Genomic DNA, 19,950 nt, shown 5'->3' with positions numbered 1-19,950 from the left:
TTATCATGGGATAGGTTTTGATGGGAATAATCCCCGATGGCACAACTCTGTAATAAGTTATACATGGTTTCTGTTGATTGTTTAAAACTTTCTAAAACAAAAAGAATAACATGTGTCAAAAATAGCATTTTTGTTCTGTGAAATTAACTATTCTTATGGACTGAAACACCAATTAGAATATTAAGTTTTTATTATTGGTTTACTGTTATGAAAAAGTAGTATAATTCTTATATTTTTATTCTCCTGGACCATTTAATTATGGGCTTGTTCACTTGATAGTATGACTCAGCCTTCATTTGCTTTACCATTTACTTTGACAAAAAGTTAAAGTTTTTTATTATATAAGTAAGCATATGAAGCAATATAGCATTTTATATTTTAAGTTTTTGGTTTGGCTTTAATTTAAACATATTCCATGAATTTTAGATGTCTCAATGTTAAGTTATGCCATAACATTGAACGAACCAAATCTTTGCAGAGCAAAACAAGATTTTATCAACCGGCAGTCCACTAAGTAAGAACATAATCGTCTTGTGCCAAACTAAAATCCATTTGAATAAGTAAAGCCTATTTGAATTTCAAAGGCTGAATAAGTAAACTCTTTCAATTTTTTTTTTTACCAACTTTTGTAACTTGTTTTATTTACCAATCTTAACACAGTTAAAAATATTTTAATTGAGAAATAATTACTTCCTAACTTTCTGTGAAATATTTTTCTACAATTAGAATTTTTGAAATTTTTCTGTCTTAAACAAAAATGAAATTAAATCTTTATATAAATATAGAACCTGCATATAAATCTTTATACAAATATAGTCCCCTACATATAAATATAGAAGCCTGCATATAAATATAGAAAACTTCATATAAATATAGAAACCTGCATAGAAAGAGTATAGTCATGCATGTTAATGCTCATATTCCTGTGCCAGCATATATGACGAGTAGATTTTGAATAATATCTATCCAGAGATGATTGCTCATTAACTGAAAATGATCCCTCATCATCTGAGTCAGTTTCCAGCGACAACTTTTGAATTATTGGAAGTGAAGGATAAGTTTTCTGCCAATGCAAAAGATGTTCACTAGGTGGTATTAGTACTAAAAAATAATGTAAAAAAATTTATATGATAGAAAAAAACTAATTTTTTTTTATAAAATATATATAAGAAAAAAAAAGAAGGTATTTACATAGGTTTTCTATTTCATTTTTACATCTCTGACATTTTATATCGCGTACTGCTATGTGAATGTTATTAGATATCTTCATCTTGCACTCACTGCATATATTCTACACAATAAATTACAATTCAAAAAATAAACACTCTCAAATAATTGGCCTAACTGCATTTTTTGGAAAAATAGAAGACCATTTACAAATTTAAATTTTTATATTTAAATATTTGCATTCATTTATAATTGTAATATTTTATGTTATTATAATTAGTTGTTTAGGGTAAAGAGGTTTAGGGTAAAGAGGGACATAGGTTGAGCATAGTGAAAAGTTAGACAATAAAAACAATTCCATCACATAACAAAACATTGGGCAGCAACAAATTGAAATGCACTGGAAGTTTTTACTATTTTGCATATATATATATATATATATATATATATATATATATATATATATATATATATATATATATATATATATATATATATATATATATATATATATATATATATATATATATATATATATCATTTAAGCTTTGACATTTTATCCATTATTACTTTTATCCACTCATTTGACTTTAAATAAGAACTATTTTTTCCTAAATCTTTTTGTATCATAACTTATGTACCAACTTGTCTAGTCAATTTATGTATCACCTTGTCAAGGTAAGTTGAGCAGTTTTTTTAAAAAAAACTTCACTATCCAAAAGTAAAAAACGACTTTTCCATTTTATTTTATTTACTAGGGAAGATGTCTAATAAAACATTTACTCAACCATTCAATAGGTTTAACTTAACCATACACATTAAAATATCTAAGCAGTTTTTTTTTATTACTGTTGGGTTTTGATGAGTTTTTTAAGATATTCTTTGTAGTGAAACTGTGTGTAGTAAAGATAGTAAGTACAGGAATTTATCGATTTCCTAAGAATTGGATCATCCAACAGCATGATATTTGTAAACCAAATTAAACATACAGCTTTGTAGTATACTATTGTAGCATACATAGACATAGATATGCTTCAAATTCTACAAATAAAATCAAACACAGATATGTTCAAGTTCATTTCATCCAAAAGATTTGTTTAACTTTTCATAGTAAAAATATCCATTACTTATTTAAAACTTTATTGATGCAAAAAATATCCATAACTTATTTAAAACTTTATTGATGCAAAAAATATCCATAACTTATTTAAAACTTTATTGATGCAAAAATGCTCTGGCTTTCTATTTTTTTCTAAAATATGCAGAACATGCAATGTTGCTTTTTTAAGGTAGACCATTGTTTAAAACAATTTTTTATTTGTAAAAAGTATATTAAACCTTAAGTCGGTCTTTTTGTATAGCATCATTTAAATCTTCCATCCATTTTTGTCGTTCTTCTGGAGATTTTGCAGCAACTACAAATGAGCTTTCTCCTTGCATTGTCAAGGTAAAAGCATATAAACCATGCCATTCAATACCATCTTCTTCTACCTTAAAAAAAATTCATAATAAAAAAATGCTTCTTAATTCATTATATGTAATTTTAAATGTTTAAAAGAAAACTTGTTTATATATTTATATTGTAACTAATTGATAATATTATGGATTATACTATTTTGAAAGATTAATAATCATGTGTTATACTATTTTGTTTAGAATTTATCATTTTACAATTTATTATTCAATGATGGTGGCTTCTATTTTTTAGATAAAATTAAATCAAATAACTTTTCTCTTACTTTAAGCATCCATAAAGGAATCAAACTTCTTGCTTTAAAATGATTTGATGCAGTTAAACCTTGACTTGTATACAATAGAATGTCAGATAACTATAATAGAATGTAAGATAACTATAATAGAATGTAAGATAACAATAATAAAATGTCAGATAACAATAATAGAGTGTCAGATAACTATGATAGAATGTCAGATAACTATAATAGAATGTCAGATAGCAATAATAGAATGTTAGATAACTATAATAAAATGTCAGATAGCAATAATAGAATGTTAGATAACTATAATAGAATGTTAGATAACTATAATAGAACATTAGATAACTATAATAAAATGTCAGATAACTATAATAGAATGTTAGATAACTATAATAGAATGTCAGATAACTATAATAAAATGTTAGATAACTATAATAAAATGTCAGATTTTTTTCTTATATTTGATAAAGCCAAAATATACATGAAAGACTTTTTTATTATGGTTTACAACAATATTATTATTATGGTTTTACTATTTTATTAAGGTTTACAACAATTTTATCAAATATAAAAAAAAGTTTATTATATATAAATATAAATCAGTATGGATGTAAAAATATTCAAAAAAGTACTGTGCGACGAACCAAACGAAGAAGACTATGTAGAATGTCAGATAACTATAATAGTTAAACCTTGACTTGTATACAATAGAATGTCAGATAACTGTAATAGAATGTAAGATACCTATAATAAAATGTAAGATAACAATAATAAAATGGCAGATAACAATAATAGAATGTCAGATAACTATGATAGAATGTCAGATAACTATAATAGAATGTCAGATAGCAATAATAGAATGTTAGATAACTTTAATAAAATGTCAGATAGCAATAATAAAATGTTAGATAACTATAATAGAATGTTAGATAACTATAATAGAATGTTAGATAACTATAATAAAATGTCAGATAACTATAATAGAATGTTAGATAACTATAATAAAATGTGAGATAACTATAATAGATTGTCAGATAGCAATAATAGAATGTCAGATTACTATAATAAAATGTCAAATAACTATTATAGAATGTTAGATAACTATAATAGAATGTTAGATAACTATAATAAAATGTCAGATAACTATAATAAAATGTTAGATAACTATAATAAAATGTCAGATAACTATAATAGAATGTTAGATAACTATAATAGAATGTTAGATAACTATAATAGAATGGTAGATAACTATAATAGAATGTCAGATAACTAGCAATAATAGAATGTTAGATAACTATAATAGAATGTTAGATAACTATAATAGAATGTTAGATAACTATAATAAAATGTCAGATAACTATAATAGAATGTTAGATAACTATAATAAAATGTCAGATAACTATAATAGAATGTTAGATAACTATAATAGAATGTCAGATAACTATAATAAAATGTTAGATAACTATAATAAAATGTCAGATAACTATAATAGAATGTTAGATAACTATAATAGAATGGTAGATAACTATAATAGAATGTCAGATAACTATAATAGAATGTTAGATAACTATAATAAAATGTCAGATAACTATAATAGAATGTTAGATAACTATAATAAAATGTGAGATAACTATAATAGATTGTCAGATAACTATAATAGAATGTTAGATAACTATAATAAAATGTCATATAACTATAATAGAATGTTAGATAACTATAATAAAATGCCAGATAACTATAATAGAATGTTAGATAACTATAATAGAATGTCAGATAACTATAATAGAATGTTAGATAACTATAATAGAATGTTAGATAACTATAATAGAATGTTAGATAACTATAATAAAATGTCAGATAATTATAATAGAATGTTAGATAACTATAAAAAAATCTAACATTCTATTATAGTTATCTGACATTTTATTATAGTTATCTAACATTCTATTATAGTTATCTGACATTTTATTATAGTTATCGCACATTCAATTATTGTTATCTAACATTCTATTATAGTTATCTAACATTCTATTATAGTTATCTAACATTCTATTATAGTTATCTGACATTTTATTATAGTTATCTAACATTCTATTATAGTTATCTGACATTTTATTATAGTTATCTAACATTCTATTATAGTTATCTAACATTCTATAATAGTTATCTGACATTTTATTATAGTTATCTGACATTCTATTATAGTTATCTTACATTCTATTATAGTTATCTGTTGTAAACCATAATAAAATAGTAAAACCATAATAATAATATTGTTGTTAACAATAATAAAAAAGTCTTTCATGTATATTTTGGCTTTATCAAATATAAGAAAAGGCTATACAAGAACTACAAACATCTATCGTATATAAATAGCGTAACTAATAACTCTATGTATAATAGATTATATATAAATAGCGTTACTAATAACTGTAATATTCAGAAGGTGGGAAGTGACGTCATTAATATTATATTACATTATTACTTAAATTATAACAGTCTTCTCCACATTAGGAAAGTTTTAGGGCGGAGAGTATAGACTTAACCTCTGATATTACACTAGGAAGGAAAGTAGTTGTCGAGATACTTTGGTCTCTTCGTAATGCGTCCTGATCTTGAGGGTATGTTAGTAAGATTCTCGGGAGTAGTAACTTTCTGCATAGGCTGACTAGGTACCGTTGTTGTAGGTGACTGATTACAAGGGATACTATCTATAATTGAATTCTCAACTAATTGGCTTGAAGTTACTTTGTTGGTTTCGTTTAGTTCTTCTTGGTTTCTGTTTATTGAATTGCTGGTATTGTTGCTAATGATCATCTGTTCAATGTTCAAATTACCGGATTGTTGTTGGACTGATTCTGTTGGGGGATTTAGGTCTTCTAGTGGGGCGAGGTCTTTTGTTGAAACAGTATCAATTTCTCCATTTTGAAATTTTATTCGAGCGTAGTGGGGCAATATTGTTTCTAGCAGTTGAACTCTGTCAACGAGTGGATCTCCTTTCATTCGTACTTGACGTCTGTAAAGGATTGTGGAATCCTGTTCTGTTAAGAAGTTAGGTAAAACAGTGCCTATTATTGATGAGCGTTGAAAGTTCATTATCCTCTGATGGGGTGTTTCGTTAGTGACGGTACACAAAAGTCCTCTTATGGAGGACAAAGCCATTTGCAATACTATATCCCATTTCTCTTTTCCTAGACTTAAGGTTTTCAGAGCTAGACTAACAGCTTTTAGGATTGTTCCGTTTATTTGTTCACATTGACCATTGCCTTGGGGATGGTAAGGAGTGGTTCTAGTTTTGATTACTTCGTTCTTTTCTAGAAAAACTTTGATTTTCAAGCTTTGGAACTGAGTTCCACGATCTGTATGAATAGATGATGGTGCACCAAATAATGAAAAGAGGCTGAGAATGTGTCGTTTAACACTTTCAGCTGATATGTCTTGACAGGGGAACGCAATTGGGTAGCGTGAGTACTCGTCAATCGAGGATGTATTTGTTTGTTGTAGTGGATTGTAAAGGTCCAACAAAGTCCATCGATAAGTGTTCCCAAGGCCTTGTTGCCTGAATGAGACAACCTGTGGTTTGAGTTCATTGCAATTTGTACATTGGTTTGTTAATTGTTTGATTTCTGCGGTGGAGTATGATAAATTTCTGGTTTTGCAGTAATGTATCATTCTTGTAACTCTGGGATGGCATAGCTGTGAATGGATACTGTAAAACGCTTTAGTGTTATTTACAATCGAGCAACATCTTGAAAGGGCATCTGCTACAATGTTTTGGTTCCCCGGCCTGTATGAGATTGTATAATTAATACAGCTAATTCTAAACGCCATTGAGTTTTTAATTTTTGATTTTTGTTGAAAATAAGGGAAATGGATCTTTGGTCGGTTATTATATTAATATATGGTACTGAGTTAATCAAATGCCTCCATCTTCTACAGCACTCCACTATGGCAGCCGCTTCTTTTTCAACTATCGCATGCTTCCTTTCGGCATTAGTTAATGTTCTTGAAAAGAAGGCAACGGGCCTGCCAAGTTGTAATAGTGTTCCTCCGAGTGCTGAATCAGAGGCATCAGTTTCTATTGTTAATGAAACTTTTAAATTAGGGGAGCCTAGACAAGCTTCTACAAGTTTATTTTTGAATATTTTTATTGCTTCTTTGGCATGTGGGGTTAAACCCTTTGTTGGAAAATTGTCTCTTGCTTGGGTAAGTGGGAGAGTTAATATTTATCAGTGCTTCGTACCTTTTTGGGTCTGGCTTTATAGTTCCATTTTCAATAATATGGCCTAAGAATTCGATATGAGTTTTTTTAAAGTTACACTTTTCTTTGTTTATCTCAATGTTGGCGATTTTAGCTGCGTGTGGAAAGCGACTAAGATTTTTATCGTGCTCTTGGGCATCTTTTCCACCAATAATTATATCGTCGAGATAAGCGTATGTGTTTTCAAGTTTATTATCCTGAATGAATTCATCCATTACTCTTTGAAAGATTGGTACCGCGTTTGTACATTCAAAGGGTAAGCGTTTGAACTCATATAATTTGCCGATAGCTTCAAATGAGGTTAGTTTGTAATCTTCAGGTCGTATTCTCACTTGATGATACGCCGATTTGAGATCAATTGTGCTAAAAATTTTATGGACTGCTATTTTAAGTATTAAGTCATCGATTCGTGGTGTAGGATATGAATCAAGCGGAGTGTGTAAATTAATTGTATTTGAATAATCGATCACGAGGCGATTTTTATTTCCTGTTGATACTACAAAACATTGAGCTCGCCACGGGCTGCGGCTTACTTGAATTATGTCTTTTTTTAGTAAGCGGTTTATTTCATCAGTTATGACGGAGATATTTTTGGGAATACGTCATGAAGTTGTAGCTACTGGTTTTATTTTGTTAATATTGATTCCAGGTATTAAGGTGTATATTGAACATTTCATATTTTTTGTTGTTAAACAGAATTTTAGAGGCTCTTTGTTTCCTTTAAAATTAATGGTAATTGAGGAATGACATGTTAACACGTCCATTCCTATAATTACTGGTGCTACCAAGTTGTCCACAATGAGAAATTGTACTTTTAGTTTTTCGCTAGCCAATAATAATGAACCATGGAAGATACCTTTAACTTTTAATGTCGAGTTGTCTGCCAGTGATACCTTTGAAATAGATTGAGTATCGTATGAAAATTTCCATTGTCGAAGAAGTTTTGATGTAATAAAAGTTTTGTCGAACCCAGTATCTAACAGTGCATATGTTAGATTTTCGTATATGGTGACGTTAATTAGTCTATCAGGTGAGTCAATTGCTGCTATGACCGTAGATATTATTGTGTTATCATCCATTTTGTTATATTCTTTAACAACTGCTGCTTTGGTATAAGTTTTGTTTTCTTTCTTAGAAAGACAGACAGTTGCCCAGTGACCCTTTCTATGACAATGTGTACATGTAGAGTTTCGTGCAGGGCATTTGGTTTTTGAATGTGGATCATTACCGCACCAAAAACAGGGAGATTTGGTAAGATTATGACTTGCTGCAAAAGTTGGTAGCGTGGTAGTAGCTGTTATGGTTGTTGTCAAATTAAGGGCATCTTCGGTGGCCAATTCCATCGTAAGAGCTGTTTTATAAAGTGACTCTAGACTGTCATCTGTAGCTTCAAGGAGTCGTTGACAAATAGAAGGTGAGCGGATACCAGCTATAAAGGAATCACATATTAGTAGGTTACTATGTTGATCTGCTGTTAGAGGTTCTGTTGGACATTTTCTGGAAAATTGTTTTAAGTTACTCATAAAGCTTTCAATCGATTCCCCTTCCTTTTGTTTAAAAGAGCAAAGTTTATGGCGCATTATGATCGCTGTCGATCGTTTTTGATACTTGTTATCAAGAATTTTGATTGCATCGTCGTATAATGTAACATCCTGAATTATCGTAAAAGTCTTCACTCCGCATAAAACGAATAAGACTTGAAGTTTACAGTCCTCAGGGATTGTGGCTTTATCTAGATAAATTGATAGCATTTTTTTCCAGTATATATAGTCTTCTTCGTTTGGTTCGTCGCACAGTACTTTTTTAAATATTTTTGCATCCATACTGATTTATATTTATATATAATAAACTTTTTTTATATTTAATAAAATTTATTGTAAACCATAATAAAATAGTAAAACCATAATAATATTGTTGTAAACCATAATAAAAAAGTCTTTCATGTATATTTTGGCTTTATCAAATATAAGAAAAAGTCTATACAAGAACTACTAATATCTATTGTATATAAATAGCGTAACTAATAACTCTATGTATAATAGATTATATATAAATAGCGTTACTAATAACTGTAATATTCAGAAGACGGGAAGTGACATCATTAATAATTATATTACATTATTACTTAAATTATAACATTATCTAACATTCTATTATAGTTATCTGACATTTTATTATAAATATCTAACATTCTATTATAGTTATCTAACATTTTATTATAGTTATCTGACCTTCTATTATAGTTATCTAACATTCTATTATTATTATCTGTTGTAAACAGATAACTATAATAGAATGTTAGATAACTATAATAGAATGTTAGATAACTACAATAGAATGTTAGATAACTATAATAGAATGTCAGATAACTATAATAGAATGTTAGATAACTATAATAGAATGTTAGATAACTATAATGGAATGTTAGATAACTATAATAAAATGTCAGATAACTATAATAGAATGTTAGATAACTATAATAGAATGTTAGATAACTATAATAGAATGTTAGATAACTATAATAGAATGTTAGATAACTATAATAGAATGTTAGATAACTATAATAGAATGTCAGATAACTATAATAGAATGTTAGATAACTATAATAAAATGTCAGATAACTATTACAGAATGTCAGATAACTATAATAGAATGTCAGATAATTGTAATAAAAAGTCAGGTAACTATAATGAGAAAATTATATAAACTTATTATTGAAAATGAATCAAAAACATACTTAAAGTTAAATATAGCATTACCAGAAAAAACATTCTTGGCTGGGGACCTTTGCGACATATCTTATAAAGGCAACCTTCCCGAATGAATATCTAAAATTTATAATATTCAAAAAAAAATTCTATATCATAACATAATGGAATTCAAATTAAAAAAAAAAGTCTAGGAGTTTTTGTTTTATTTTATATGTTAAAAAAAAACATATTTTAATTTCAACTTACCCTCTCAGAACAAACTAAGCCATCAATACCAACTAAATCGTTTTCAAGTTCAATTAATTTATGCATATTTGTCTATAAATAGATGAAAACACTAACAGAAATTGATTTACAAAAAAAAAATAATAATAATAAAATAAAAAAAACTAATTATTCTATTATTAAATTTTAAATAAATTACGAAATACTCAAGTTGTTTAATGGATGGTTTTATATGTTTTTAAACTTGTTTAGTTATACTTGTTAATAGTTTTAATAAATATAACTGCTAGTAATAAGTAATCTAATGTAAATTAAAAAAGATATTAAAACATTAAAAATACTAGTTTAGCTATAAAGCTAAGGTGCTACAAATGATATTAAAACATTTAATGCAAAGAAGAAAACTAGTCAGAAAGCAAAAAATAACTAAAGCAAATATAAAACTGCAAAGAATAAAGCTAATTAAAAAGCTTATCAATTTGAAAATATTTCTAAATTTTATATATTGTTAATTTTCAAAAGATATTTTTATTTTTTGCACTAAAATAATATTTTTGCAATAAATATAAAGAAAAGTAGACAAAACTTGGAAAAAAAAAAAATATTAATAAATAAAAAAGTACAAAATTTACCAAACTATTAAAAAAAAAGTATGAAACTCACTAAACTATTAAAATACTTTTCAATTCGATTGTTAGTAAAAACAACTTCCTCATAAGCAACTTTAATATCAATAGCATCAGGATAATATGTTCCATATTCCTTGGTGAGACCTAATTAATATCATTCAGACAAAGAATAAAGTAAATATCATTTAAAAATATAATAATTTATATCAGTTATTCATATCAAATAACAAAAGTGGCTTAAATCTGGTTTTGAATAAGGATGGAACAAAATGTGATGCAACCCACAAACTTGCATAGCAAACCTACTTCTTAGTCACTTAGTCATGCTAAGGTTTGGCTTAAATAGATTTCAGTTATATATGAATCAATCAGACTTAATGATTTAAACGGAGTTTGTGCTAGATGATTACACATTTCTTCAAATGTCAATTCATAGATGTTGCAAGGCTCAAATTAAGAGATTGCGAATTGCAATATCTGGAAATATTTCTGGTCATTAAATTCTCAGTTTATTAAAAATCGTGAACACAGTTTTAATGATGGTGAATTTATCATATTGCAAAAATTAATGAAAAAACAAAACAATAAATTTACGACTGCCAAAATAAGTCAAAATTTACATAATTTTAATTTTTTTTTTTAAACACCAGGTAATTTAAAGATTATAAATAAATAAAAAATTATAAGAAAAAAATAATAATTACTAAAGGTCCAAAAATGTGCACAGTAATTTAAAAATGTGCACGGTAATTTATAAATTACTGTGCACATTTTTAAAATACAATAAAAATTATGCTAAAGCTATTTGCACATTGCATGAAACATTAAAATCAATTTTTGTTTAGGGGAAAGGTTTGGGGAGTTATTTATTCTGAAATTTAAATGTTTTAAATTAGAAATTAATTAATTGATAATAAAAATAATAATAAAAAAGATATATTTTAAAATAATTCATTAGAGGTTTTTTGTTTTGTTTTAAAATAACTATAAAAGGTTTAAACTAGTTTTTATAAATTTTTTAAACTTCTCTTTAACTTTGTGTACATATCTGTAAAAGAGTTACGAACAATTAATCTATAAGAAATATATAAGAATAATGAATAGGATTTAAATAAGATATAAAAGTATTTTATATCTTATTTCACAATTTCTTTTACTTAAAATATTTAATCACCGCTGAATTCCTTTAGATTAATGTGATTAGTGGTTATTTTTTAATAATTATATCGTACTTTATTGTGTTTTATTTTTCTAGTTTTATCTGATGATTTTTAATATGAATTAAAATATTAAAGTTTAAATCATTATTTTTAATAATAATAAAAACAATAGTAATATATGGTTTTATAATAAGATTTTATATCATAATTCAAGATTCATATAAATATTTTTTATTGATTAACAGCTATTGAGTTTAGTGATCAAAACAGAGTTTATAGTTTTTAAAAAGGTAAAAATTTAAAGACCCGAAGCATTTACAGATAACTCAATTTGCGATCACTTAATTCGAGCCCTGTTTTGAGACAATTTCACAAAAGAAGACCAAAACTTGTTATGCAATACAGCTGTAGCTTTTTTTAAATCTTCATATTAGTTTTGTAACTTTTTCTTTGTTCATTTTCTGAGAATGCTTAATAGTATGTATATAATAATGTATATAAACTTTTATTTTAAAAATAAATCCTATAGTCCCATTTATTATAAATCCATATCTAAGGTTACAGTGATGTTCTTTTGTATAAAGTTTGAAATAAAACTTCAAGAAAATAAAAGACTGATGATTGCGTTTTAAAAATAAGAGCATAAAATTTGAAAAAGATTAAAAACTGTTAACAAGGTCTCATAACCATGACTTCCAGAGTCAAGTCTTATAAATCATGACAAGATTTAAAACATTTAATTAAAGCGTATAAACAAAAATGAGTCAATTTACAGTTGAGTGCCTCAAATTTAAAAACCTCTAATTTGGAGATTTACTTTGTTTTTGTACCATTCTTTTTACAATAAAGAATGGATCAAAAATATAAAAGGATTTGAATTCATATCAAGTTGAAATTATTATTCATTTAAATTATAAAAATAAATAAAACTTAAAAAACTTTTATATGAAAAATTATATAAACATGATTTAGAACAAATAGAAAAGCCCATGAATACAGTAATGGCCAAAAAAGTAGAGACAAAAAAGTAGAGAATGAAAAATTTTTATTAAAAATAGACATTTTTTTTTAAACATCTTCGCTTTCAACAAGGTTGCAAGCAGCCACTATTTAAAGTTGGAAGTTACTGAAAGAGAAAAGATGAAGATTGTAGAGCAAGATAACGATTGACAGACGACTTAAAAGATTGCAAATTATATGAGTCAGGAAAGCAAGATGAAGGAAGCGAATTCCAAAGAGCTGATGTTCGAGGAAAAAAACTAGACGATTAAGCGTTTTTGGAGCACTTAGGAACAGTCACAGAATTAGGATTACACTTAATTGAATGAGTAACACGAGAATGAATTATAGTAGATGGCACAAGAGGCGCTAGCTCTTTAGAGCAGTGCCTATTATAGTATTTGTAGAAAAGAGAAAGAGAAGCAACATTACGACGATGTGATAATGGTTGGAGGTTGGCTGCAAGAGCAGGTCCAACTATGTTTACAAAGCGTTTTTGCACCTTGTCTAAAAGAGAAAGGGCATCATTAGAGGATCCGCCCCAGATATGGCAACAATATTCTATACAAATCTCTATAAATCTCAAATCCAGCCGATTTGAGATTTATAGAGATAGAGAATAGAATCCGAAGTAAGAAAGTGACGAGCACGATAAAGAGATGCAACCTTAGCAGATGCTAATTTTGCAACTGATTTGATATATGGTTTCCAAGAAAGATTGGAAGTAAGAGTTAATCCTAGAAGATGAAGAGTAGGTGACTCATCGAGTACATCACCATTCATTAATATAGGAAGATCTAAATTATTGCGATAACGATTGGCTGAAAAAAATTGAGTTTTATCTGAATTAAAGTTCACTAGCCACTGTGAGCTCCATGCTGTAGCAGAAGTAAGATCCTTTTCAAGCTCAAATGTATAGGGCCAAGGATAGAACCTTGAGAAACCCCTGAAGTTACAGAATAAGAAGAAGAGTGTTGTCCATCAAGGACAACTTTTAAGCTACGATTGGAAAGGAAGGATTCGATGATCTTAAAGATGTTGCCTGATACACCATAAGAAAGCTTATGGAGAAGACCAGCATGCCAAACTTTATCAAAAGCTTTTGAAATGTCGAGAGCGATGGCCTTAACCTCTCCACCTATCTCCACCTATCTAGTGCACGATAAAACCTGTCAGTTATTACTGTTAACAAATCAGCTGTAGAACGAAAAGATCGAAATCCATATTGATGGTCAGAAAGTAAGTGATTAGATTCAAAATGAGAAATTAAGTGTTTGTTAATTAAAGATTCAAAAACCTTGCTTATAATAGGAAGAAGACTAATAGGACAGTAGTTAGACAAATCAGATCGCTCTCCAGAATTTTTGAAGATAGGGATAACAGATGCCGCTTTCCAGCAGGCTGGAAAGCAAGACTCTGATAAGCACTTGTTGAATAGTTTTGAGAGTATAGACGACAGCTCCGGAGAACACTTCTGCAAGACAATAACAGGTATGTTGTCCGGGCCACAAGCTGTAGAATAGTCTAAGCAGGAAATCACTTTAGATACAGATGCTGGAGTGATATGAATGTCAAGCAATGGATCAACCTGTTTGTTGGCAATATCAGGTAGAACGCAACTAGTGGAATCAAGAGATGATATTGATGAAAAGTTTTTAGCAAACAATTCAGCTTTGTCTTTAGGTGAGTCTGAACCATACAAGAGAGGTGGAATTATAGATTTGCCCTTATTATTGATATTATTAAAGATTCTCCAGAAGTCACGAGAGCCTAATTTTGAGATGAGATACAAGATTTCATGACCTGAGAATAGCGGGTTTTGGCTTTAGACAAAACCTTTTTACAATTGTTTCTAGCAGTAATAAACAGACGCCTGTTTCCTGGAGAATTGTTTTGCTGATAAATATGGAAGTAACGGTTTCGATTGGCAATCGCAGCAGCACAGTGTAAAGAAAACCATGGAGGAGAGTGAGGCTTGACCTGGAATCGTCGAGAGGGAATAAAAGATTCCATGCCAGCCTGAATCCACTAAGTTGTAAGAAATGTAAGAAGCACATTTGTCGACAGGAAGACGAAAGATTTCTACCCAAGGGCCATCACGAAGAAAATCACGGAAAGAATCCCAGTCAGCTTTACTGTAGTTGTAAGAGGTTCGATAATAGGGGGATTCAGGTGATGAAGAAGAATGAGATATTAGTTTTAGAGAGATCAAACTGTGATCAGAAACACCTAAGGGTGAATGTGGAGAAACTGAGCACTGACTAGGATCAGAAACAAAACATATGTTGAGTAGAGAAGGTAAGTGGTTCGGGTTGTCTGGAAAGCGAGTTGGAAAGTTGACTATTTGAGTTAGGGATTGAGAAAGGCTAAAGTTGTGGGCTTTAATGCCTACCGAATCACTGACACTAGAGCCAAGCCATTCAGAGTGGTGAGCAAGTCACCAACAACAACTATATTAGCTGTTGGATAAAGAGAGAGGGCTTGGTCAATATGATCAGAAATATCGTCAAAAGTGTGCAGTCTTGAGATGAAGGAGATCGATATAGAACAAAGAGAAAGGCGATAGAGTGAAGTGGTGCTAAACGAAAGCACATAAAAGAATAGTCTGTGGATTCAAACCAAGTTTCACGACAAATGGGTGAATTCTTACGAATGTAAATGCCCAGGCCAAGCATGTGACTATTGGAGTCTTTACGAATTAGAGGAAGATAACCATCAACAATAAGATTACAAGATGAGACAGCTGAACTCAAATTAGTCTCACAAAGAGCAAGTAGGTCTGGCGAACTTTGCTAGAGATAAGACTCAACAGAAGAAAAGTTACTTCGAAGACCACGAATATTAGTGAATGATAGGTTTAGAGAACTTGGTAATGATGATGGTTTTTTGTGTTTTATAGTTTTTGGTACTTTATTCATTTTTAAATTAGATTGAATAACTTGACTCAAAGAATAGATAGTACTCAGAACACTGTTTAATAGCCCAAGTAATTGTCTCATTACTAATAATAAACTCTAAGCCGTAACAAAGGGCTCCAAATGTGGCCTCGGCAATGCACACCAAAAACGAACAGGGACACCATCCATGTGCAACATGGCACTGTTAATACTTTGATATTTTTCAGCTGTTGATGGAATCAGCCTCTCTGAGAGCTACCACAGAGTTCAGGAAACCTGACTACCAGCCGGCCTCAGAACCATAAAACTGAGTTTTAGAGCTGTACCCTCATTAAGAGATAATAGAATGAGTTGCCTAGTCATAAAAACAGAGACACAAGCAAAACCCATGCATTGAGTCAAGAAGATCCAGCATTCAACATCCTAAACTGGAAACAATGTATTAAAAATACAACTGCGCCAGCCTAATAGATGAAGAAGGGGTGCGAGGCTGGTCAACAGATAGAATCTGTTTACCCCTTAAGTCTTTGCCTAGGAGGCCTTCTGCAAGACAGTAGCTAGGTGTATTTAACATCTGCCCAAGATGAGTATTTTTATCGAGACACCATCTCTAGCCTTTACTCAACCAAGAGCCCCAAGGCAGGGGGTGTTTTAAATCGGAGTTGGCATCTCCTAGCCTTTGCCTAAAAAGGCGTATCCTACAAGGCAGCAGGACATGAAGCAGATTGTACTGGGTTACATGTTACCAGTAGCAGGATAACCTGATCTGACAGACATACAGCACTAATAAAAATGTTGATGGACAAAAAACAATTTAATACTTTGTGGCAGCACCCTTATGTTTAAGTACCAGTTTTAATCTTTTTGGCATGAAGTCTACTAGTTTTTTACATATTTTAGCAGTTATTTTAGTGCACCAAACTCATTCAGTCAATACATGAGATCCTGCATATTCAATGGAGCATGGATTGCCACTTTTCTCTTCATGATACACCAAAGATTCTCAATTGGATTTAAGTCAGGAGAGTTTCCAGGCCAGTCTAGAAGAGTTATTTTGTTTTTCTTAAGCTAGGTGGTTATGACTTTGGCAGTATGACACAGAGCCGAGTCCTGCTGGAACATTTTACACTTCTGTATGACCATGATGGGTTTCAGCTTGTTTTCCAAAAATTGCCTTGTACTTGGCTTCATTCACAGTTTTCCCTTTTGAAATGAAATGTATGCTGCCACAGCCAGCAGCAGACATACATCCCCAAACCATGATTTTTGGTGGATGTTTCATGGTTGGCACAGTGTAATGTGGTTTTTACCTTGCACTAGATGGATGTCTAACTCCAGTAACCAAAATACCTAACTGGTTAAATGTCAACTCATCACTGAAGAGTACTTTCCCCACTGGTCAGGCGTCAAATGTAAGTGATTCTTGCAAAATAGCACTTGTTTCTTCCTCTGGATATCATTCAGGAATGGTTTCTTGGCAGGTGTTCTTCAATGTAGCTTGAAGTAATTCACGAGTTGTCGAAGAACGGTACAAGCACTAACCGCAATAGACAGGTATGCAGCAATTTTGGATGGCACAGCAAATGGATTGGTAACTATTGCACGTTTAATGGCATTGTCATTATGTCGGCTGGTCTTCCTGTGCCTTCCTAAGCCTCTTCTGCGGTTGCTACTACTTATTTCTTTGAACCTCTTTACAATATGACCCACTGTAGATTTGTAAATATTCATTTTCTCAGCAATATTCTAGTACAACATGCCATTATTTGCAAAGGCAATAACAACAGAAGCTTTTCTTGGAGTAATGTCTTTCGTTTTACCCATTTAAATGTAAATAAACTAATAAACAATAATACTAACTAGAATAGAAATCCATAGAATAACTAGAATAGAGTTCACTAACACAAAAAATGATAAAAAGTACAAATATGTGGAAAAAAAAGGAGAGCAAAAATAAATGTTCATTCTCCTTTGAAACAGTATACTGGTGACACATAATAATTATTAATTTACCAAGGTCTAAACTGGGTAGAATAATAAAAGAATAAGACAAAACTATAAAAACTAAGTTTTTGTTGTCTCTACTTTTTTGGCCATGACTATAGTTTATGGATTATCTATTTAATGGAACTCAAATTGAAAGATCGATTATCTATTTAATAAGCAAAAAATCAACTTCTGAATCTATTAAAAGTGATGTACCTCCTCGGACCGCTCCTTATTACTACTTTTATTCTATAAGTTAGGTAAATGCAAGACAAAGTTGGAGAAGACCTCAAAACTATAAACATTAATGGTTTCAGTTGCATTTTTTTTTGATGGTAGTAAACAAGACACAAAAATTTTTAAAGCAAAAAAAATTTCTTGGTCTAGTTAAAGAAGAACATTATACTCTGTGCAGTGAACTTGATGGAAATTTCTGGTCAAAGAAGAACATTATACTCTGTGCAGTGAACTTGATGGAAATGATCTTTAGCATTTTGATCCTGAAGAATCTTTCTTTTAAAAACTCACAGAGATAATTGCAGAACATTGAATGGCTTGAAAAAAATGCTTGCATTTAATATTGGTACGCTCACTCCTAACTAGATTTGCAAAGTATGCTCTGCAGTCTAATTCAAGATGAAAATAGCTGTTGATAAAATAGCTAAATTTAGTGGAGCACGGAAACAATGCACTTTAATTGGGAGATTTAAAAACTTCAGCCATCTTCAGAATTAACCTATTTGTCTAAACTTATAGAGTAGAGTGATACTACAAAACCATCTTTCCAAATGTTATTTTATAAACTGAAACAGTTAAAGAACTTATTTTTAGTTAAATGATAGTAAAGTGGTCATCCTATACATAATCTTTAGAAAGATGTGTAAAAATAACATTAAAAGTGGTTGTTGTGTCTTTGGTTGTCAGACTGGAACTGAACAGGTTAAAAAACTTTAATCAAGAAGATAATGACCAATATAATACAAACTGATGACAAAGAAGATAAAAAACTAATAACAAAGAATAAGATAAACTTATAAAAAACAAATAAATATTCTTGAGAAATAAAAAAAATTAATGCCATATTGTGGAATCACACAAACATAAAACCAATAATGATGTTGATAATGATGATGATGATGTAAATGTCATTCTGACATAACAAATAAAATAAAAAAATAATAAACCTATAACTTAATTTCATAATAAATAACACCCAATATAAAACTTACGTTCCAAAATATCTTTGTAGTACAACAACCTTTGTACTGGTTTCATTAAAAACGAGTTTATGGACAAGTAGCACATTTTTGTAAGCTAAAAATTACAGATGTAATAAGTTATTAGGTCAATCTAGAAAAAGTTTTTTATTTAAAAGATTTAAAAAAAATCAAAAGCTAAAAGTTAAAACATTTATTTAAACAATTTGAGGTTTTTTAAATCGTTTAAATAAAAGTTAAAACATTTATTTAAACAATTTGAAGTTTTTTAAATTGTTTAAATAAAAGCTAAAACATTTATTTAAACAATTTGAGGTTTTTTAAATTGTTTAAATAAAAGTTAAAACATTTATTTAAACAATTTGAGGTTTTTTAAATTGTTTAAATAAAAGTTAAAACATTTATTTAAACAATTTGAGGTTTTTTAAATTGTTTAAATAAAAGTTAAAACATTTATTTAAACAATTTTTTAAATGATAAAAAGTGGTTTAATTTGAAACTTTATTTTTAATTTTATAAGTTAAAAAATTATTTTAATTTAAACCTCTAACAGTAAAACCTAAAAAACTCCAATCAAATGATCGTAACTTTGTAAATTAAACACATTTTTATTCTTAATACCACATGCGCAGATTACTTGTCAAAAAAGCAGTTTTTTCACTTATCAAACAAGTAGCTTTTTAGTGAACTTGCCAAACAAGTAGCTTTTTAGTGAGCTTTCTTAGTGAACAATAGAAACTTCTTACTTATCATTAATTTCATAAGATCTCAAAAAAACTTACAAGTAAAAAAGCTTACTAAGTTTATCATTACAATTTTTATAAACACTTAGTCAATCTTATTATTAATTTTAGTATTGATTTTTTTATTAAAATTCACTTTTTTAATAAAATGCAAAGAGTTAGATTATTCAATAGTAGTCTGTTAGGTTCAGCGTTCAAATATTTTTTCGTGTAGATTGTTAAAAAAAATGCAAAATAAGA

The 19,950-nt window shown here is 29.1% G+C and overlaps 1 protein-coding gene across 1 annotated transcript in view; it reads right to left on the bottom strand.

Moving 5' to 3' along the window:
• Positions 1-19,950, bottom strand: part of LOC100203284 (FERM, ARHGEF and pleckstrin domain-containing protein 2) — a 73,930-nt gene that overhangs the window by 7,189 nt on the left and 46,791 nt on the right. The window contains exons 18-25 of the mRNA XM_065788159.1: positions 18,980-19,064; positions 10,743-10,852; positions 10,101-10,172; positions 9,903-9,971; positions 2,907-2,996; positions 2,506-2,658; positions 1,192-1,291; positions 881-1,101 (exon numbers count right to left, since the gene is read on the bottom strand). Of these exons, the coding sequence (XP_065644231.1) occupies positions 881-1,101; positions 1,192-1,291; positions 2,506-2,658; positions 2,907-2,996; positions 9,903-9,971; positions 10,101-10,172; positions 10,743-10,852; positions 18,980-19,064 (900 nt within the window). The remainder of the gene's footprint in view (positions 1-880; positions 1,102-1,191; positions 1,292-2,505; positions 2,659-2,906; positions 2,997-9,902; positions 9,972-10,100; positions 10,173-10,742; positions 10,853-18,979; positions 19,065-19,950) is intronic.

This window comes from Hydra vulgaris, chromosome 01, assembly GCF_038396675.1.
Source record: "Hydra vulgaris chromosome 01, alternate assembly HydraT2T_AEP".
NCBI lineage: Eukaryota > Metazoa > Cnidaria > Hydrozoa > Anthoathecata > Hydridae > Hydra > Hydra vulgaris.
The sequence above is the reverse complement of the archived record's forward strand: the minus strand, read 5'-3'. Positions and strand labels throughout refer to the sequence as shown.